The following is a 15,907-nucleotide window of genomic DNA, read 5'->3' on the forward strand; positions in this document are numbered from 1 at the left end:
AATTTTAACAAACTACTTTATTGTTAAATTGTTTTTAGTAGCCTACTTTTTATTAGTATTTAGGTTAAGGCAATGTCTCATGTCAATCAAGATTTACTAGAATACTACATTTAAAATAAAATAATTTAATAAATTAAAGTAAAAATGTAGTGTGAAAAGTAAAAATCGAATATAATGTAAATTAAAATAAAATGTATACTTTTTATATGTACCCATTTGTTGCATTATATATTCAAATGTCACATTACAAGTTTTCTTATGTCCAGATTTAGTAATATAAAATCATTTCTCTTACCATAAAGAGGTTGAAAACGTCTATCCAGTAGCCCTGTCTCTGCTCAATAAAAATGATGTTGACAGTCCAGACAGATATTGTTCATGAGTGTAACTTAATCTAATGATCTCGAATGCCTTACAGGCAGACCCAGGCTTGTGAGCTGTTTTTGTGTGTATGCAGATTATTGAAAAACTCCAAACATCCACCAGTGGAGATTGCATCTGAATAGACTCTTTGTCTAAAAGTGTTTTAAAGTTTATTTACATAATGAATGTTCATCTTCATCAATAAGATACACTTATAGGAATTGTGTCTAAGCAGATTTTAAACATATTTACAAAAATACATAAACTCCAGAAAAAAATAGTCTGCACCGAAACCCAAATGTTCATCTATACTGTATATATTGTCATGTTTACTCCAATGTTTTTGACAAGTTTCCATAAAGTTTTTTCCACACAAATCCCTATTTATTAAGAATGATTAATTTAACAAACTGTGATAGTGTAGCATGTTGTCACACTAATTGGGGCAATAGGACATCTTTGAAAAAGCCCCAGACAAACACAGATTCTTACACTACTGTTCAAAAGTTTGGGGTCAGTAAAGTTTTAATCCTAATCTTATTGTGAACAATTCACTGCATGTGTTTAATTTTATTATATAAAAAAACCTTGTAATTCTCAATCAAAATGTCATAAGTCAATCTTCAAATTAAACAATATGCTTCTCATTGGTGATGTATGCCAGACTTCTCCAATAATTTAGTCAGCTTAAACCCTGCCCCTTTTGTTAATCACTGCAAGCCTGCATGCATCTGCCTCCATCCAATCAACAACCGATATATAGAACCAAATTCTGCAATTTTTCTTTTTTGATAATCCATGATGTACATCACGATTTTAATAGATTTAAATATGTAATTTATTCCGGTGAAGTCAAAGCTGAATTTCCATCATCATTACTCCAGTCTTCAGTGTCCCATGATCCTTCAGAAATCATTCTACTATGATGATTTTCAGCTCAAGAAACATTTATTATTATAACCAATGTTAAAAAATAGTTCTGGTTAGTGCTGGTTAATATTTTAGTGGAAAATGTGATACTTTTTTTCAGAGTTCTTTGATAAATAGAAAGTTTGAAAGAACAGCATTTATTTGAAATTTATTTTTACTGTCACTTTTGATTCATTTCTTTTAAGAAAAAGCTTACTGACACCAAACTTTTGAAGTATCCATACTGTATATAAAGACATTAGGGTTTAGTGTATTCCTTCACTTCATCAGGAGAAGCTTAGGTTATGGAAGAACTTTGGACGGCGAGCCGCATGTCGGTTTTCCGGCTCACTGCCTCGTCTCCTGGTTCCTTCTTTTTCTCTACGTCTGCGTGCCAGATCCTCCTCTAACACCTAAACATACGCAACAGCAGTCGTTAAGTTTCTGCTCAATCAAGAAGTTTTAAACCTCAAATTTAAGTCTTCAATCTGATACCTCTTTTCTGCATGCAAGCTTATCTCTCCATTCGTTGAGCTCCAGAGTGTGCTCGTCCTCTAGAGCTTTGATCTTTTTCTTCTCCATGTCCACAAGAACTTGAAGCTTCTCATTCTAAAATCCAAACACACAGACATTGAGAATCACCTTCCCTCAATATGAAAACACTGTAAGGCTATAGATTGACAAACTGTTGTTGATGTACCTGAAGTTGCTGTAATTCAGCTGTACTGGCATCACATTGTTCCTGCACCGCTTTTAACTGGTTCTCGTGACTTTCTTGAAGACTCTGTCTCTCTTGCTTCTGTCTGGCTTCCTCCTCTGACACAAACTGAGGATGCGAAAGTGGAGAGGACAAACTGTATCATTTGCAATTTTTCCGTTTAATGCCTGGTTCAGATTACCCGATTTTAGCCCGATTTTGGCACGATCTGTTTGACGTAGGGTGTCGTGGGGATTTGTAAACGACAACGGGCGTGATGCAAAGTTCAATCGTATCATCTCGTATAGTGTGTCATAGTGGGCGACAACCTACGTCGCGTCTGCGATGCTTCACGACATCACGACAAAAAGACTAGCATGTTTAATTTGTTTAACGGTCGTCCACGACGGTTCCTTACGAAGCTTTTCCATACACAACTTTTAAAAATGGCGAAACGAAAGAGAGACGATGGTGCTAACGTTAAAACTAAAAGTAACAATATATAAGAAAACAATATTTTACCTCAAGTTCTCTTTGGAGGATTGACAGCCCATACTGTCCTCTTCAAGCAATCCAGGAACGTGTCCATTTTTTCCCGTAAAGGTTTTCTTTTTTCCTTTTTACTTTTTTTCTGAACACAGGACAGCCAATACAACACTCACCGCTTCGTATGTTTACGTTCTTTTCCGGGAGTCACTCGCTACTAGTTTCACCTTCTCGATGACATCACGTGCGCTGTTAAAGACGCTATGCGATGACTGGTCAGGAAGCAACGTGTAGCCTGACATGTGTCTTGTCCACGACACGGCAAGATTTTAGGAGTCAAAATCACGTAATCTGACACAGTAACTATCGTAACAGACAAAAAAATCGTGTAATCTGAACCAGGCATAAGGGCGTTTTCCAGACCTGTAGATAGTTTGCTTAGTTCTGAAACATGGATAAATTGGTCATGATGTGGGCATTTCTTCTTGGTTTGGTTCCCTTTCACAGGGCAACATTTCTAAACAACCCAAAATGTGGTATTAAAAGTCCTGTGCTAGTAAACTGTCCTCTCACTGGTCAGAGTGAACCTGTTTATGTTTCGGGATTCTGCTCAAAGCGGTCATTCATCAGGATGGAGAGTCAACAGCTCTTCTGCTTACTGTGGCTTTCTTTAAAGCTGTTGTTATACTACTTGATAATTTTGAGTTTCATCGGAACAACATTCTTACCATGTGTAACCCATCCTACTCAACCGAGCAGGATTCGAACCAGGGTATCCGGTGTGGGAAGCGGGCGAGCTAACAAGGACACTAAAGACAACAGTTTCTAGCGCCTATTGAGGCTAGGGGAGTGAGGTTTACCCACACAGCTCTTACTGGCCTACGTTACACTCATCCCCCTAAACCTCCCTCCCATGCGGGTCATGGCACCAAAAGTAACCGATCCTACTCAACCCATTCCGAGTGGGATTCGGACAGGGGTCTCCGGCGTGGGAGGCGGGCACAACAAGGACGCTAAAGACAACAGTCTCTAGCGTCAGTCGCTAGAGGAACTCTTGAGTCAGGTTTATGTCTGTTACACGGACCTATTTTGGAGAAGAGCAATTAGGTGAAATTTTAAAATGAAGAAGCAAACTTAGTCTTTGCTCTATAGGTTGAGCCACGATTCATTTTGAGAGATATTAGCATAACAAACACTGCAGCTTTTCTCACAAAGTGCATAATTACCGATCATGCACTGTGGTACAGCCTGGTTTGTCGGTTCTTTGGGTCGGATTGCTTTTCTTTCAAAAGCAAACCACTCCAGAGTTTGTTTTCAAGTGGGTAGAGGCCGCATTTTACAGTTGATCCCAGACTGATTGTTTTGTTATGATTCCAACACTTTGCCATGTTCATATATGCCTAAACATGCCTATGCTCTCCACATGTCATGCTGTATTTTCCTCAATTTCCTGTCTTCCTGTCCAGTCTACCCCCTTGTCATATCATATGTTTGTATGGACAGGTTGATGGCCAATTTCACTGGTACTTGTGACTAAGTGACAATAAAGGAGAAAATGCGTTTCAAAACAAACGCTCCAAACGAGCCAGGTTTGAAAACAGCCTTTTTCAAAATGTAGATTTTACTACATAATCTTTCAACGTTTAGAGGCTTATGAATTCAAACCTGCGTGAGACGTTGCCGCTGCTCAGGGCCGCTCAGACCTTGCTTCCTGAGCTCCATTTTGAACGAATTCAAACGGGACTTTGCTTCAGCTTTTTGGGCCTTATGTAAGGACGTTCTCTCCTCGGCCTGCAATGACTTCTGCTCCTCTAGAAAAGCCTGCTGGAACCGAGACGCTCTCTCTTTATCCTGCCATAAGAGCCAAAAAAGATTGGTCAGGATAAGGCACAGGAAAAACAGAGAAGATAAATACAAAACAGAATGCTTTTGGAGGTTACCACATAATTTACCTTGTTGTGTCTCTTGGTCAGCTGCTGTCTCTGTAGGGAGTACTGCTCCTTCACCTGCTGTTTGAATAGGTGGTACTTCTCCTGTAGATGGCGCTGTTCTAACTCCCAAATTACCGCCTCACGAGCTTGAGAAAGAAGGAAACGGTGCGCTTAGAAACACACACTACCAAACCATCTCCGGTGTACAGTATAGACAATACACACTGCTTAATATTACTGTGTACATTACATGCAAACTTCCTGCACACATGAATGGTGAGCAGCATACTTAACAAAGACTTGGAGTACCACATTAACCATAAAACAATGAATCAATTGAGATTTGTTTTTCATTTAAAAATGTAAATAAATGGTAACACTTTATTTTACGACCCGCAAACAACTGTGTAAGTACACTGAAATTACGGTGTACATTTCTGTAATTATAGTGTACTACCGTGTAGGTATAAGGGAACAATATGTTAAGTTTGGGGTAATAAAGGGGTAACAAACAGATATACAACCTGCAAATAACTTTGTAAGTACATTGAAATTACGGTGTACGTTTCTGTAATTTTAGTGTACTTCCGTGTAGGTATTAGGGAACAATATGTTAAGTTTGGGGTAATAAAGGGGTAACCAGCAGATATACAAGCAAATTATTTAATTAGTTAAAAAATAACAGGTACCTATTCTGTTGATATATCCCAGGCAAAAATTGTACGTCTGTTGTATAAAACAGTGTTTCCCAACCCTGTTCGTGGCGGCACACCAACACTGCGCGTATTCTTTGTCTCTCTAATCTATAACACACCTGATTCAACTCATCAGCTCATTAACCCATCTGATTATGAGCTGATGAGTTGAATCAGGTGTGTTTGATAAGGGAGACAAAGAATACGCGCAGTGTTGGTGTGCCGCCAGGATAACACAGTCTCATCCCAAATCGTCATATAACTGACGTTTTGGGACGTATTTTGACCATACGTCAATATCCGCCTTTTTAGGGCCCCCTTAAACGTCGGTAGATGGCGATCCCGGGCCGTCATACAACTGACCCTTTACCTTTAACGTCAGTTAGGTGACGGGTTAGGTTTAGGGTTAAGTTTAGGTATGGGGTAGAGTTAGGATCCCATAACCTCATCTACCGACGTTTAAGGGGGCCCTAAAAAGGCGAATATTGACGTATGGTCAAAAGACGTCCCAAAACGTCAGTTATATGACGATTTGGGATGAGACCGGGTTGGCCAGGAACAGGGTTGGGAAACACTGGTATAAAACATATCACATTTCTGACAAAATAAGTTCTTGTGCAATGTTACAGGGTAATTTTGACATCTGTGGGTTAAAAATTGAACACACACATACACACACATTGGCTTTTCTTACTAGATTACTTAATGTTAAGTCAAAATAATTTGTTTTTGATATGATTTTAATTTAGACCTTACCATGTGGTAATGAGTACTTACCTTATCCCATTGAATTGCAATGACACTTAAATGTCAGGGCAAATATACTGTGTAGAATTAAAACGTTTTTTTTTTTGTTTTGTTTTTTTTTGTTTTTTATAACAGTACCTTTCTCTGTAATCATTACAGTGCAAATAGTGTTGTTTCGTATTGCTTCATAGTAAGTAGCATTTGTTACTCCCTTGTTCTGTGTAGTTACAGGGTAAGTGTAACTCCTGCGGGCTGTAAATTAAAGTGGTGCTTGTTACCCCTTTATTACCCAAAACGTAACATATTATTCCCTTACACGGAAGTATACTAAAATTACGCACACCGTAATTTCAGTGTATACTTACAGTTGTTTGCGGGTCGCAAAATAAAGTGTTACCAAATAAATCAATAGACATCTTTTTAATGGTAAAACTATCAAACAATTACATTTTTTTCAAGTCATGACAGCAAACTAAATTCAAAAACCTTTTAGTTAATGTTTAATAATGAAAAGCCCGTTCACACAAGGATGTTAACTATAGCGATATTTAGGAATCTAAAGTTTTAATAATGATTCTAATTTTATGAGGATAGGGTGACAGCAACACAGAGGAACAATATCATTGGGATCACTTTCAGAATTATTATTTTTTCAGAGTTTATCCTGCTTAAAAAAGCTTGGGTATTTAAAGTGACAGATGGCGTAACTGCAGTGCGTGCTTATAATAAACGAAAAAATATTGACTCATCATTATATGGTACGTTTACACAGCAACGATGGACTAAACGGAAATGTTTTTCCTTTGCGTTTCCCATGTACAGACGACAACTTGTCAAATGATCCCGTTCACTCGGACTCACAAAAACGACTAAAAAAGCTGTATTATTCATACCAGGCCGGTAGATGGCGATGTCACTTTGCAAAGAAACACTATTGTAATAATTAAAAAATATGTTTAACTACATTTTCAGACATGCATACATATATGGTTTTAAATAAATTATTTGTTCATTTGAAAAGTTACTTATTGACATTTTTATTTTGCAATAAAAATTTTGATTATAAATTCCTAATTTAATTTAATTTATTTTTACCGCTTAATTATCTAGTATTCCATTCTTAAATAGATTCCCGAACCTCTCCTGCAAGCAATATTAAATATTTTACTGAGAAAGACCAAGTACAGTCATGAATAGTGATTCTTGTGCAAATTACAAAACAAATAAGTGTTTGACAAGTGGCATACTTACCACGCTTGAGCTGCTGAGATTTGGCAGTGATCTCCCACTCCATGGACGCCACCTTCCTCTTATGTTCCTGAACGCCTTTCTGCAGAGCATCATTCAGCTCCTGCTGCTGCTTCTGTAGGAACCGCTGCTCCTAAAGCAGAAGTACACTGTTTTCATGCGTTTGGGCCTAGTTCTGTGTCAGTGTGGGTACATGCACCAGTCCGTACCTCTTTAGGGTCTGCTTTCAGTGCGCTGCTCTTGCGGCTCAGCTCTTTCTCCTGCTGGGCCTTGAGTCTCCGTGCGTCCTCCCTGAGCCGGGAGGTGTGCTCAGCCTCCATCTGACCGCTTTGCTGCTGGTACTGTTTCTCAAGTCTCTCAAGCTCACCGTCATAGTACTGCTTCTTGCTCTGCAACAGGATAAACATACAACTGAGACAGAGGTTAATTAATGAGCAGGCATTTCTAGAACTCAAAAGGACTGTTATGAATAATTACCTCACATCATGCTTATTGAGGAGACTGTGCTAATATTTAAGTGATCATACAATTCAGTGTTATTATACTATTTAGTACTTTAACATTTTGAATTAACTTATTTTTATTTTTCATTTTAGTTATTTCAGTTTTAGTAATTTTTACTTTAACTAAAACAAAGTAACGTTTGAAATTTTCCTTTAAGTGTTTTAAGTTTTCATCTAATATTTATATTTTATTTTATTTCAGCTTTATTTCAATTATAGAAAAAACTGTTTTTAATAGCTTTAGATAATGTGACATTTATTTTGTTGAACAATAAAAAGGAAAATTTCCTTTGACAATTTTCCATTTGTGTTATACAGACATAATTATAATTATAATTTTATTATACCTTTATTTATCCAGAAAAAACTCGTTGAGATTAAAAAATCAACCAACCAACCAACATGCTCATACAGAGAGCAATGATGGGTAAGTGCTCTAAAGTTTGTGATGAACCTAAGGGCTCCATATAATTAAAAAATGTAACAAAAACAATAAATAGTTTGTGTGTTACAGGCAAATTTAGGCATTTATATCGTATGTACAGTTTGAAAAATGCATACATATTCCTTTAAAAGTCCTTGCATGTCAAAGTACTTTTTTTAAAGAAATGAATGCAACTATTAGGCACAAACATAGATTGTGCCAACATGCATTTAAAGAAAGTGATATGGTTTAGCAAAAGTAATTAAAGGTTAAATATTTGCCCAAATCAATGGCTAGAACTTTAATTTATTGATACATGATGATCTAAATCTTAAAATAGGCAGAAAAAATAATTTTCAACATTGACTGGTATCAACAAACCAAAGAAATGGCTGCCAATGCCAGTAATTTTGTTATCTTTAACAACATCTAATGATCTGCCCGTTAGTACTTTAGACAAAAACCCTAGTGGAAACATTTCTGTTTAATAGCATGTCTTAAGTGAGACCAGAGGGGTTTGGTGCATGTGACTTACAGTCATCTCTTGTTCTATGTGGCGGAACATCTGCTCTCGTTGCTGCTGTAGTTTTTGCTCCAGCTGCGCATGTTCTCTCTGCTCTTCTCTCTGCAAGAGCTTCAACGCGTGCAGCTCCTGTCGTCTGCAAACACATACGCACATTCAGAATGTGATACTACCTTTGTCCACTCTAAAGAACAGATAATCGTTACCTGTTGTGGCGCAGTTGTTTTTCCTTGCTGTCTCCTTCACCAAGCACTTTGGAAGTGGTGACACTGACCTCATGACCATCCACCATAAATTTACGTGTCCTTTTAACGGTTCGCCTGCTTGGGTGCGTTTCCTGAATAGACATAAACGAAGGACAATATTTGGTACATGTTGAATTTGTGTGGTTGGTAATGTTTTTAGCTAGTTGTTTGTTTCACACTCACCCCTTCAGGCCCAGCAGACAGCAGAGACTCGGTAGGAGAAAGAGGTGGAAATGCGTCTTCGTTTGATTCCTTAGGTGTGGATCCATTAGATTCATGTGGTGGTGGTAGATCTGAATCTTTCAAGCCATTTGCATGTGGCATTTCTTGCTCGTTTTGGTCCTCTTGAAAAGTAAACATCACTTGCTTTTTCAACTTTGTTCCAGGAACGTCTGTTGTATCTTCAGAAAGATGTTTTGATTGCTCTCCTGTGACATTCTTTGTACTATTTGTATCCATTTGATTCTCTTGCTGAGGTTCCTCCGAATCCGTCTGATCTTCTTTTTGTTTAGAACAGATATCGGTTAGACTTGCTCTCTCTTGATCTCCAACAGCATCTCCTTCATTACTAATGATGTTCTTTTCTCCATCGGAATTGATCACTTCTTTATTTTGGCTTGACAACTCTGGCCTCTGTAAATCAATGATCTCTGTCGTCTCATTTTGGGTTGGTGTTTCCATCTCCTCGGGTTCTCTTGTGTTGTCATTGTTTTGGTTTCTTGAGTCTACATCCTCATGTTCAACCTCCATGACAACTTCTTCTTTGCTGGTTGAACATTCCTCTTCCTCTGTTTCTGGAAGGAGATCCATGTCTTTTTCACAGCTTTCCTCTTCCTCTGTTTTTTCATTTATTGAGTTGACATCTTCCGCAGTGGTAATATGTTCTTCACTGACAGCTTCTTTGATATCCTCAAACTCTTCCTTCATGGTAATGTGATCTTCTCTGGTGGTGGTTATATGTTCTTCGGTCCCTGCACTAACATCCTTGTCGTTTTCACAGCTTTCCTCTTTCATTTCGTCCCCTGTTCCTCCATCTGTCTCAAGTTCTGCTGGTTTTTCTATTTCTGCCTCATTTTCTCCCTCATTTTCTGATGGTTCAGTTGTCTGTTGTGCTTCATTAAGATCAGGAACTTCTTCAGGAACAATACTAGAAGGCATCTCAACAGTTAAGCTTTTGTTTATATCTACTGTGAGAAGAGAATTGAAAGTTTCCAAAGGACAGGCCAAATCAAGGTACATGTATTTATAATTTCCCTCATTTTCTTCAGTTTTTTTGACTGGTGGTGTTTCCAAACACAAAGCTGAAAACAGTCTGCTCTGTGGGTGTGTTGTGTCTTTGTCGATGACAGCAGGTTTTCTGAGGGATTTCCAAAATGTTTGGTCATTGTTTCCAGAATCAACAGATTTCACATCGCTGTTTGTTTCTTCACCAGCATCAGTGTCCTCCTTGGCAAGTTCTAGTGTTTCCTTTTCAGAAGAATCTGTCAGTATTGGTGTTTGTTCTGGTTCGTTTGAGTGATTGAAGTTTTGGACTTCCTCCTTGTCAGTTTCTACTCTAGCTTCCTTGTCTCTGGTGTCAGTGACCTCATTACTTGGAGCATCAACCAAGTCAGATATTTGCTCAATCGGTTTTTCAGTGCTTTCGTTGCCATCTGAAGGGCAAGTTCCCACAGTTTTTGCTGTGCTTGAATCTTCGGAGTCTTTAGCTGCTTGAATGGGTGGATTGTCTCCCCAGAATCCAGATTTGCAACGACGGGAGCTCCCGGTCAGAAACGAGAGCAGATTTCCTGGTACGGAGAGGCGTCTTGCTCTCTTCTGAGATTTATCTGGGGCGTGGGAAGCCCTGCGTCTTACTCTAAACTCAGGTTTTGGCTCTAAGTTGGTGGGAGACTGCGCATCTGGAACAGAGATCTTCTGAGGGGTCTCAGGTTCCTTTGGTCCTTGATCTTCTATGGCTTGTCCTGGTTGTGCTGCTGTTTGCTCTGACTCGGTGGCGATCGTCTCTTTCACGGAACATTGGAAATCCAACAAAGACTACAGTTGAAAAAAAATGCAGAAAGTGCTGTATTAAGGTATGTACTGCTACACAGTTGGATTATGTTTGTTTCACAGATCCAATAACAGACGAGTTAAACACATCAAATAAGAAACAAATAAGAACATTTCATCATGTGTTTACCTCCGCCTCTATGACCTCAGTGACCTCTGCTTTGGCCTCAGCGACGAGTTCTTTAAGGGCTCGTCCGTCTCGTCCCGCATAAGAGAAAGGGTGGGCCATGAGCTGTTGGGCACCCCAACGAGACTCAGGGTTCTTCTGCAAGGTCCTCCGTAGAAAATCTTGGAAATGTGATGACCTGTCGACAAAAATCAGGATAAGCCTAAAACTTAGCAGATCTAGATTGGGGAGGGCGAAGTGAAGACCCACCAGTGGCGAGGATTGGAGAGTGTGGGTGGTGGAGACTTGGTGATCTTAAGCAGGACCCTCATAGGGTTGAGAGAATGATGAGGGGGCTCCATTTCAGCAGCCTCAATTAAAGTGATGCCCAATGACCAGATGTCAGCTTTAGAGGAGTAGGGATTGTCCTTCGACGTCTCACACATGATCACCTCAGGTGCCATCCTTAAAAGACAAAATATTTTAATCTATTTTTTTAGTGTCAGTTTTGTTTTCAGTAGAGGAATCATTTATCGTGTTACTTTTTATGAAGGTAAATAATTTAAAGTGCCCAAATTATGCTATTTTAAAGGTTCCTCGTTTTGTTTTCGAGGTCTCCTACAATAGATTTACATACATGCAAGGTCAAAATAAATAACAAAATTTTTATACATTGTGGCATCACCTCTTTTTCTACAGTGTCTGAAACGGTTTGATAAAGGATTCTGTCTCACACTCAGAGTCAGATTAATTCTCTCCAAAACCACTTACAGTGTGCGTCAGAAACAAAACGCCCATTACAATATCTGAACTTCAGCTCCGGAGACTTCATCAGCACTTGATACACAATGGAGTTGGTTTTACCATAATGTCCTCATCTTTTAGAAGTGCATGCAGAGTGGTTTTGCTTTCACAGGGCAGAAAACAGCATCTTCTCGAAAATGTCGACAACATGAACCAAACCCCTCAGGTCTCAGTTACAACTACAGTCTTTGTGGGCAGGTCAGGGTAAACGTTCACGGGCAGCCAATTAAGACCATAGGCGGCCATTATGTAATTTTTTTTCACACATATGTTTCAGGCAGTTTTTTTTTTCTTCTGGGAGACAATAACTCCATTCATTGTGCACAAACAGCTATAACACACACTACATGAAAGATAATATCCGAAAAAGCATAATAGGGGCATTTTAAAGGGATAGTGTACCAAAAATTTATAATTCTCTTTTATTCACCCTTATGTTGATCCTAATGTCTTTTTTCTTATATGAAATAATACAAGGGTGAGTACATGATCACATAAATTGCATTTGGGAGTCTCACCAGTATGGAGTTCCAATGAAAGTTGACCGTTTTTGAAGGGTATTGTCATTTTTTGCAGACACACCAAAGTCAGCTGCATGAAAAGAGAACATCAATAAATACAGCACAGACTGTATTGAGTACTTAGGTCTAAAAAAGTGAGAGGGGAACATATTTGTACCTAGTTTGACCTGCCCATCCGTTGTGAGCAGAATGTTGCCAGCCTTCAGGTCTCTGTGTATAATGTGATGCTGGTGCAGATAAGAGAGAGCCTGTAGAGTCTGACAGCACACCTCACTGATTTGCTGCTCTGTAAGGCCACGCTCCAGCTCTGAAACACACAGTATAAATTACAATAATGCAACACAGATACAACCAGAAATTATTATAGTGTCAATTATGTTCCAGACTCACCCAACATGATATCATCCAGAGCTCCTCCAGGACAGTACTCAATCAGGATCTAAAAAGAGAAAGCTTTAAGGGACTTCTAAGGAAATAAACACTTAAATTTCAACTAAGGTGCCGGTCAAAAGTTGTTATTATTCCCTTATTATCAATGTTGGAATCAGTTGTGCTGCTTAATATTTTAAGCTCTTTACTGGCACTGTTTTCTCCTTGGTATAAGTACTCCAACTTTTAAAAGAAAATGATAGGCAAACAATTGTGAACATAATAAAAATGCCTGATGATACACTCAAAAAAGAATAATTATGATTAGCAGCTTCCTGTGATGGAAATGGCATATTGGCCAACTATTATACCCTGTGGAAATGTGTTGGTTATGATGAATTGCATGATGATTCCACAACTGAGGGAGTCATAAAAATGAGTACAAAAATATTATATTAATGATTTCACACAATACTTTGAGGCTTATTTCATTCTTTGTTGAAATTACCATTTTTTCCAATATTGTTCTGATGTATTTACAAAATGCAGGGTAACAAAATGCAATCTATACATAAAGTAAGAGAGTTTTATACAGCATTTATAGTTATAGTATTTATAGCCAATCCATATAACAAAAGATAAAAAGAAAAATGCTACTCTGTTACAAAAAAACAGATTAACAACATAAACAGATGCTGCCTTACCCACAGCCAGCTTTCAAAGAAGATGGCGTCCAGCAAGGAGAGGATGTTTGCATGGCGACAGGCTGCTAGGATGTCTATCTCAGTCATGTAATCGTCCAGCTGCTCTTCACTGCGCACTTCAATCACTTTAACAGCTCCTAGGACCCCTGTAGTTTGATTCTGAGCCTGAGATCAACATTGCATACTGTAACACTTGTCTTTGTCACTTCTAAAAAAGAAAGTGCATCAGAAGTTCTAAAAGCAGGGAAATACTCTTACAGGCCAGGGTGCAAGACATGCATTTATAGAAACTGAAAACTGCTGAAAGCAGTACTGCAAAGTGCGATTCATTGCAGAGAAAGATGCAGAAAATAGGTTGATTTATATGGGGTTGAAATCACTAACAGGAAGCCATCTTTGATCTTTCACATTATGGTTTAACAGGAAGTTGCAAAACCGCATATAGCTCTAACCCCGCATTGCCTGTCACCTTGGAAACCTACAAGCCTACAAAACCCACCAGTTTTTCATCTCAAAGCAATTTTTCCTGGTGACGTAAGCAATCAGAGTTAATGTATTTATGTATATTAATATGTGAATGTATTTAATTCAGTCAGAACTACTATCCTGGGTTATTTTACGTTGGATTACTTTATTCTGTTTCTGACCTATAGCCAAACAACGTTTATTTTTTTTTTTGTCTCTTTATTTGTATCTTTATGCTATTGTATTTATTTGTACTATTTTCAATTTAATTCAAAGAAATCAAGCTTTCATGTGTTGCATAAACTCTCAACAAAAAATACCCCATTGTGAAAACAAACATTTAGGTGAGATCAATGTAATGAAAATTGTCTAAATATTTATATATGTATTTATCTATATCTATCTTAAACATAAACGTGCGACTGTTCCGACTTGTCCAATTTTCAGCATTTTGTATCAAAATCCTGTCTATTCATTGTATGCATTTAGTGCATACAAGTAGTGCACCTAAAATAAAAAGAGTTTTATGTAGGTTTGTAGCTCTTAATTTCTTTGTGTTAATTAACCACTGGTAAACGTATGTCCACTCTTCTTTATATATATATATATATATATATATATAGGATTTGTATAATTAGCCTACATCTATATTCATTATAGTCGAATTGAGAATCAAATCAGGAATCGAGAATCGAAATTGAATTGAATTGAGAGCTTGCGAATCGAAATTGAATCGAAATTGAACATCTAAATTGATAACCAGCCTTTTACTTGATTAACTAAGATTAATTTACTTGAAAAGCAATAGTGCATAAAACAGTATGACTTGTTTAAGTGTATTTTAATGGCTCTTTTTGCAGGTTGCATCATAACACCAGTAGGCAACAGGTAAGTGCACTAGTGAGTGAATCATTGAATCATTCACTCAACTCAACCGATACATTTAGGAACAAAACATCACTACTCAAAGCAATTCTGCTTTGACTTTCTTTGGAATCCCCATAAGAAAAAACAATCATGCTTTAGTAAATCATGTAAATGATTACATTCTTATAAGTCATATTATTCAGGCAGTTGATTATAATATGTCATATTATTATTATATAATAAGTCATATAATATTATTATAAGTCATAATTAAGATAGAAAATAAAAATGATGACATACCAAGTCCTAATTACAAGATAGAGAGTCAAAATTGTTACATACCAAGTCAAAATTGTTATGAAAAGTCAGAGTAATGAGTCATTATTATGAATGTCAACATCTAATTACATGTTAGTAGATTAGTGTTACTTAGTAATTTCTACTTTCTTATTGTCATAATTTTTTAAGTCAAAATTTAAATTCTTTCATGACATTCTTTCAATTTTTCCATCTCATAAATGACTTAACATGCCATAATTTTTTACTTTCACTTCAATTTTTTACTCTCATAATTATGACTTTTACCATACGTCACAATTTTGATTTTTGTAATGTCATAATTTTAACTTTTTAATTATGACTTTTTAAACAAGAAACAACTATATAGCAAAAGTATTTGTAGGCTTAGCTGGCATGCCAGTCTAAAAAGTGGGAGGGATTTCCTTGAAATGGCAGTTTAGATCGGACCATGTCAGTAAGGCCCAGTTTTATTCTTTTTATTTATTTTTAAACATTTAGTTTTCTTGCTAACATTAAATCCAATATAGTTTGCAGTAAATTACCTGAGATAATTAAATTGTTATTTTGTATTTAATAGAGAATTGAATCTCATTCAATATCATCATTTGAATCCCTTACCTTATACACCTTCCCAAAAGCTCCATCCCCCAGTTCACCCAGAGTCTCCCACATCTGGTGAGGATCAACATCCCTTTTCAGGTTTTCATAGTGCCTAACTCGCTTTTTCTCCACCCCCAGCCGAAAGAAACGCATCAGGAGGGAGGTCATGGCTCCCTCCCTTTAAGTTCACGACAACTCCTTAAGAAATCCCACTTCCTTCAGTCTATCGGTGGTCCTCAATGTCTCATTCAGCAATAAAAACCCCGGCCCAAACTTAAAAACAAGACAAGACAACCGTCCGAGTGTCTCTATGTCAAAGATGTTTTGACTGTCTCCCCGCACACGCACCTC

The 15,907-nt window shown here is 37.6% G+C and overlaps 1 protein-coding gene across 1 annotated transcript; it reads right to left on the bottom strand.

Moving 5' to 3' along the window:
• Window positions 1-714: 714 nt before the first annotated feature.
• Window positions 715-15,907, bottom strand: LOC120482718 (STE20-like serine/threonine-protein kinase). The gene is made up of 17 exons (XM_039677298.2): window positions 15,575-15,907; window positions 13,325-13,489; window positions 12,642-12,690; window positions 12,409-12,558; window positions 12,249-12,321; window positions 11,197-11,391; window positions 10,951-11,125; window positions 8,955-10,805; window positions 8,733-8,863; window positions 8,539-8,662; window positions 7,286-7,465; window positions 7,080-7,209; window positions 4,408-4,532; window positions 4,121-4,306; window positions 1,973-2,098; window positions 1,768-1,881; window positions 715-1,685 (listed from the first exon to the last, which is right to left on the bottom strand). Exons 1-17 carry the CDS (start codon window positions 15,722-15,724, stop codon window positions 1,560-1,562), a joined length of 4,050 nt encoding a protein of 1,349 aa, XP_039533232.2. The 5' UTR covers window positions 15,725-15,907; the 3' UTR covers window positions 715-1,559.

Source organism: Pimephales promelas, chromosome 23 (genome assembly GCF_988280905.1).
Source record: "Pimephales promelas chromosome 23, fPimPro1.hap1.1, whole genome shotgun sequence".
Classification (NCBI taxonomy): domain Eukaryota; kingdom Metazoa; phylum Chordata; class Actinopteri; order Cypriniformes; family Leuciscidae; genus Pimephales; species Pimephales promelas.

Bases quoted from the DNA above. Each gene is read 5' to 3' on its own strand.
- LOC120482718 (XM_039677298.2), bottom strand. From the start codon at position 15,724: ATGACCTCCCTCCTGATGCGTTTCTTTCGGCTGGGGGTGGAGAAAAAG. The intron at 11,126-11,196 runs GTGGGTCTTCAC...TTTTGTCGACAG, and splicing joins CTCTCCAATCCTCGCCACTG to GTCATCACATTTCCAAGATT. The intron at 4,533-7,079 runs GTAAGTATGCCA...TTCTTTCTCAAG, and splicing joins ATCTCAGCAGCTCAAGCGTG to CTCGTGAGGCGGTAATTTGG.